The sequence below is a fragment of the Orycteropus afer genome, unplaced genomic scaffold, assembly GCF_000298275.1.
Source record: "Orycteropus afer afer isolate SDZICR_OR568_19922 unplaced genomic scaffold, OryAfe1.0 scaffold00044, whole genome shotgun sequence".
NCBI lineage: Eukaryota > Metazoa > Chordata > Mammalia > Tubulidentata > Orycteropodidae > Orycteropus > Orycteropus afer.
Genome location: NW_006921631.1, coordinates 15420374 through 15427050, shown reverse-complemented (window position 1 = coordinate 15427050; position 6677 = coordinate 15420374). Strand labels below are relative to the sequence as shown.

The following is a 6677-nucleotide window of genomic DNA, read 5'->3' as shown; positions in this document are numbered from 1 at the left end:
CCAGGGCGTCCGGCGTCCCCCGGCCGAACCCCTTCCTCGCGCCTCCGCTCCCGGCTCTCGCCTCCCCTTGCCAGAGTCTCGTCAGTCCCTTCCTGTAGCTGCAGCCGCCTCTGGAGGAGCGCGTCCACCTCTGGTCACCATGCCCAGCAAAACCAAGTACAACCTTGTGGACGATGGGCACGACCTGCGGATCCCCTTGCACAACGAGGACGCCTTCCAGCACGGTATCTGCTTTGAGGCCAAGGTGAGGGGGACCGTGTCTTAGAGTATGGGATGCACAACCGCGCTGGAGGCAGAATTGGTGGGGTGAACTGATTAGGGGGCCTTTCTATTGGAGAGGGTGACTCCCCCTCCTCAATCCAATTTCGCAGGCTCCTGCCCGGAACTGCTAAGCCGCAGCTGCAAAGTTTGAGCGGTATTGCTTCACCCCCTTCCTTCCACCTGCAGACTCCCCGATTCTTACCCCTCTAGGACTGGATTGAGTTACTTCCCGGATCCCTCCTTCTGAGGAGGGCCAGGCCAGTGCAGCGTGGACACCTGGTCCTTTAGAATAGGTTTAGGGAAGCTCTGATGTTATTTACCTGTTGGGCTTCTCTCGTGGGAGAGGAGCTTGTAGGAAGGTCTTCTAAAGGAGGGAAGGCTCACTTCCTCAGGAAAAGCCTTTTCCTCATCGAAGTTCGGGGGTGTTTCTCTAGACTCCAGGTAACCGGGGTCAGATGTCAGCCACTTCCTAAATGCTTAATTTGCCAGCACTCCTTGTCAATGCCAGTCATTGAGGGAGGGGACGGTGAAAGTTGCCCATTTGATAGTTTTGTGGCTTACTATTATGTTTAGCAGCTAGTAGGAGACTGCTGCTGAAGAATGTAGGAAGGGTGACTGGAATTTTCAGCACTCAGGCCCAAGCCCCAGGTCCATCTTTTGGGGGTGGGCTTGGGGAATGTCCAGATCCGTGTACTGGACCATCAGATGTGAAGAAGGCTGCCCCCTTGTGATGCTCCTTCCTGAGTGAGAAGTTCTGGTTTTTGAAATTCCAGTTGGGGTTCCAGCTGACGGTCACTTGGGAAGAGTGCTTCTCTGTAGAAAAGTGTTTCTGCTTTCTTTATGACACTTGACACTCCCCTCCCCCTGCTTTAAAGACCCAGCAATGCTCAGCACTTACTGTGTACCTGTCACTGTTAAGTGAAAGTATTGCCTTTCTGGTAAGTTGTATCTTGCAGGTTTCAAAAGCATAATACTTTAGACATGGAGACAGTTTTACTCTTTGTTCCCATTTTCTCCCTGATTATGTAGATGCAGGATGTTAGTATTTCATGCAAGGATTATTTCATCAGGTGCCTAGTTCCTTGAAATCAGGAAACATTTTTTAAGTGTGATATGTGCCTGATGCTGTCAGTTATCTTCAGATTATTTTTCTTCTCATGGAGCTGTGGAATAAAAAAGTTATTTTTTCCCTAGAGTAACCTTTCTCCAAGCATATCTGCTAGAGCTAGGAGACCTCTCCACCCTCCACCTCCCATAGACATCAGACACTGCTGCGGAATGCAGAGCTGAATTACTGGGTATGACTGGGGCCAGAGTGGATCTGTAGCTGAGATGTTATTTTGCTTCTCTCGGAATAGATCTGGTTGGTCTAAGATGGGGTGTTTGGGTTAATTTTTGTCTAGGCCTGTTGATTTGGTGAGCAGAATTTGTTTACTTATTTTTATTTTAAGGTATGAGGTTTTTTTTTTTTTTTTTTTTTTATCAGGGTCATGATTTAATTTTCTTGGATGTACATAAACTGGAAATTGATGCTTGTCTCATTGGTTTTCCAGTACCCTGTTTTACAAGAATGAGGGTAAGAAGGGAGATCAGATTTAAACTGTTTTTAAGTCTTTTTATTATTTTCTAAGTCTTCAGCATTAGAAGAGGTTAGAGCAGCAGCTCTCAAAACCTAGTGTGTGTAAGAATCATCAGGGGAGAGTATTAAAAATTTTGATTCTTGCCACCCCAATTCTAATGTGGTATATCTGGAGCAGCCCAGGAATGAGTACCTTTAATGAGCATTCTAGGTGATTCAGTGTAGGTGATTGGGACCAGACTTTGAGAAATACTTGGCTCCAGGCTTCCTTCCAACTTGCTGGATTGTACCCTCCCTTTCCCAACTCTAAGTGTGCAGTTTCTTTTCTAAGCAAATGTCTGGGGGCTGTGAGATGTAGTTCCTATAGTAACTGCCTTGCATTCACAGTGATGCTAGATAGAAGTTGTTGTTCTTAGGTGCCTTTGAATAGATTCCGACTCATTGGAACCCCATGTGATAGTAGACCTGCCCCATAGCGTTTTCTAGGTTATAATCTTTATAGCAGCAGGTTGTCCAGTTTTGCTCCCGTGGAGTTGCTGGGTGGGTTTGAACTGCCAACCTTTCTATCAACCAAGTGCTTAACCATTGTGCCAAAGGGCTCCTTCAATAAGAGGAGAAGGAACCATAAGTGGTCTAAGCTATGTTCCTGATTTAGATGTGAGATACAGAGGCTGAAAGTTTCTGCTTTGAGCGTGGTGATATAGAGAAGATGAGACAGGAGGGAAAAGGGGAGGTTTCCCTGGGCAAAGGCTGACTCTGAGGCTAGTCCTAACTCCCAGCTCTTAGTAATTGATGCTGGATACCAGCACATTCAACCACCACGTCAACCAGGAATTCTGTAGAAGTGGAAGCAAATACTTTTTTATTCCATGTGTACCCACCAGGCTCCTTTTCTGGCTGGTTTCCCCATCCCAGTAGAGCAGTGTCCAAGTGACTGCACAATCACTGGGATTTCAGGGTTAAGTCCAAACCACACTCTCCTTGTTTTGAAAAAGCACAGGGAGCTCTGGTGGTGTAGTGCCTAAGGCATTTGACTGCTAACCAGAAGGCTGGTGGTTCAAACCCAGCACCCACTGCTTGGAAGGAAGGTTAGGCAATCTACTTCATAGAGATACTGCCTCGGAAACTCAAGGAGGGGTCGCTATGAGTTGGATCAGACTCAACAACAGTGAGTTTGGTTTTTTTTTTTTTTTTTTTTTGGTAAAATGCAAATGCGTTATGTTGCTGCTGCCTTTTCAGGTACCTTAGGAAAATAATCCCAAGTGTGGTCTTTTTCTCCCAAGGACTGGTAGTTTTTCAGAATCAACACTGTATAAAAATCTTAGACTATATGCTCGTTTTCAGGGTTTTACAGAGATTGAAAGGCTAGAATTAGGCTTGAAGGACATCAGGGTAGCAGAGATTCTGTGTGCTTACACACACATACACACACACAGAGCATGCACTTAATTATCTAGCAGGATCCCAGATGTTTTTCACCTACAGAGCCTCATTTAATTCTCACTGCTCCCCTATGAGACGGGTCTCCTTATGTCTGTTTTATAAATGAGTATGTAGGAGCTCTGGTAGCATAGTGGCTAAAGCACTTGACTGCTAACCAGGAGGCTGGCGGTTTAAACCCACCAGCCACTCCTCGGAAGGAAGGTTGGGCAGTCCTACTTCCGTAGTGATCCTGCCTCGGAAACCCAAGGAGGGGTCTCTATGAGTCGGGGCCGACTTGACGGCACATAGCAACAACAACAACATGTAGGCTCAGGGAGGTTGTTGCCTGTCTTGATGGTCACAGCTATGTATGGCAAAGCCAGGCTTCAAACCTGGGAACTCTGACTTGAGACTCCCAAATCTAGTATTTATTCATTCAATATAGTTTTTATGGAGTATCCACTCTGTGGAGCCACTGGGTGGTGTAAATGGCTAACATACTCAGCTACTAAGCAAACAATTGGAAGCTCAAGTTCACCCAGGGTTGCCTTGGAAGAAAGAAACATGAATAAATGAAAAATCAGCCACTGAAAACTCTATGGAGCACAATTCCACTCTGACCCGCATGGGGTCACCATGAGTCAGTGTCAACTCAATGGCAGCTAGTGGATCCACTCTGAACTGGGCAGTGGTCTGATTCATGGCTCACTAGTGGGGCATCCTCAGCTTGCTGGCCTCTAGGTCTCTGATGTAGGAAATTATCCAAGCTTGTAATGCTGGCTTGGGCCCATATTTCTTTTTGGGCTGAGACCTTTCTACCTTCATTACTGGCTCGTGGTTCACTGACCTGTGCTAGTGGTCAAGTGGTAAAATCTCACATAGCTTGAAAGCTTTGGCCTTTTAGTACCTATGTCTCTTCTTCTCAGTTGCCTTTCTGGAGGACAGTGCCATCAACTGAATGTCTCTACTTGTTTGGTAAGAAGGAGAAAAAAATGGGACAGTGGGACTTCTAATAATGGTGCAAAGGATTAATAAGGGTAATAATAATCTGGTTTTGTCTTATGTTTGTAGATGATTTATGATATGCATGGGACTTTCACATACAAGAAATTTCCCTCTTATAGGAAAGAAACAGTGTAATCTACATTTTTCAGGTTGGAAAAATTGGGAATCAAAGAGATTAATTTGTCCAGAGTCATAGAACTGAGAAGTGTCAGAAAGTAATGATTACTGGTGATATTTATTGAGCACCTACTATGTTTAGAGGAGCTCTGGTAGCATAGTGCCTAAGGCACTTGACTGCTAACCAGAAGGCTGGCAGTTCAAACCTACCAGCCACTCCTTGGAAGGAAGTTTGGGCAATCTACTTCCGTAGTGATACTGCCTCAGAAACCTAAGGAGGGGTTGCTATGAGTTGGGGCCGACTCGATAGCCCATAACAACAACACTATGTTTTAGATGTTGCCTCATTTAATCCTCATACTCCAGAGCTTTGACTTCTAGTCCACATCACATACTCTGAGGCTCACCTGATCCTGAGGTGATTGTTCCCTCAATCTGCATATCATTCATTGCTAAGACCTTTCACTGATAATGGCCTGTATTGTATGGGCTATCAGATCTGGAAAGTACCTTTGCTCACCTAGTACAGCTCCCTCACTTTACAGATTAGGAAATTGAAGTCCAGAGAGGGGAAGTCACTAATCCCAGCTAAATAATGATAGGGCCAGGATTATTCTCTAGTTCTCTGGCTTTAGATTGGTTTCAGTTATCTATTGCTAGGTAACCAACTACCTCAAAACTCAATGGCTTAAAACAACAACTGTTTTATTTGCTTATAATTCTGTGGGTGAGAAGTTTAGGCTGGGCTTGGCTAGATGGTTCTTCTGGTGCATGTGGTGCTGCCTGGGTCACTCACTTGGCTGTACTCAGCCTGTGACTGGTCTGGAAAGTTCTAGAAGATTTCCTTCATATGGTTGGTGGGTTGATGCTCCTCCATGTTGTCTTTCTCTTTATGGGCTAGCTTGAGTTTCTTGATAACATGTTCTTATGGTAGTCAAGACTTTATATGGTGTCTGGTTTTTAAGAGTATTCTACGTGGTAAAGGCAGAGCCTGCAGGTCTCTTAAGGTATGCCCTCTGAAGTTACACAGGGTCACTTCTTCTGTATTCTATTGACCAAAACAGGCTATTGGCCAGCTTAGACTTAAGGGGAGGAGAAATGGACTCCATCTTTTGATGAGGGTGTGCCAAAGTCACATTGAGTACATATGATATGAAAGACACTGCTGAAGCCTTCTTTGGATTTCTGTCTACTATGTAGTATTGTTGGGAGCTCTGGTAGCATAGTGCCTAAGGTACTTGACTGTTAACCAGAAGGCTGGTGGTTCAAGCCCACCAGCCATTCCTCAGAAGGAATCTACTTCTTTAGTGATGTTATTGTTGTTATGTGCCGCCGAGTCGGACCCTACTCATAGCGAGTCCTCCTTGGGTTTCCGAGGCAGTATCACTATGGAAGTAGATTGCCCAACCTTCCTTCCGAGGAGTGGCTGGTGGGTTTGAACCACCAGCCTTCTGCTTAGCAGTCAAGTGCCTTAGCCACTATGCTACCAGAGCTCCTATTATCCTAATTACCTTAGTGATACCGCCTGGGAAACCCAAGGAGGGGTGGCTATAAGTTGGGTCCAACTCTACGGCAAATAACAACAGCACAACAGTGTTGTGTTCTTTCTCCCCTGCATATACCTCCCAGCAATATCATCCCTTGAGGACTGCTGTGGATTGAATTACGTTACTCCCAAATTTTTGTTGTAAATCCTAATCCTGTACTTGTGAATGTAATCCCATTTGGGAGTAGAATTTTTCTTTGTTATGTTAATAAGGCCATATCAGTGTAGGGTATATTTTAAGCCAATTGTTGTTGAGAAATGAACTCAGAAAATAAGGCACAGAGAAACAAGCAGAGATGAGGGGAAGGTGGATGGCACACCACGTGAAGATCACCAAGGAACCAAGGAACAGAAACTGAAAGGAGACAAGGACCTTCCCCCCCAGAACTAACGGAGGGAAAGCCTTCCCTAGAACCGGTACCCTGAATTCAGGTGTCTGGTTTCCTAAACTGTGAGCAAATAAATTTTTGTTCACCAAAGCCACTGCTAGTGGTATTTTCGTTATATCAACATTAGATAACTAAAACAAAGACCTCATATCATACTTCTGATTATACCCACCCAGTATCAGGTATATATCAAACCGAACTCACTGCCATCGAGTTGATTTCAACTCATAGTGACCTCCAGTGGGTTTCCAAGGCTGTAAATCTTTTTTTTTTTTTTAATTAGGATTTGGGTGAAGATTTACAGAGTAAATTCACTTTTCATACAGCAGTTCACATATACTTTGTCTCATGTCATTGA

At 44.8% G+C, this 6677-nt stretch overlaps 1 protein-coding gene across 1 annotated transcript in view; it reads left to right on the top strand.

The window, feature by feature from the left end:
• The first annotated feature begins 139 nt into the window (after window positions 1-139).
• Window positions 140-6677, top strand: part of LOC103194374 (carboxyl-terminal PDZ ligand of neuronal nitric oxide synthase protein) — a 560749-nt gene continuing 554211 nt past the window's right edge. The window contains exon 1 of the mRNA XM_007937765.2: window positions 140-244. Coding sequence (XP_007935956.2) covers window positions 140-244 — 105 coding nt within the window. The remainder of the gene's footprint in view (window positions 245-6677) is intronic.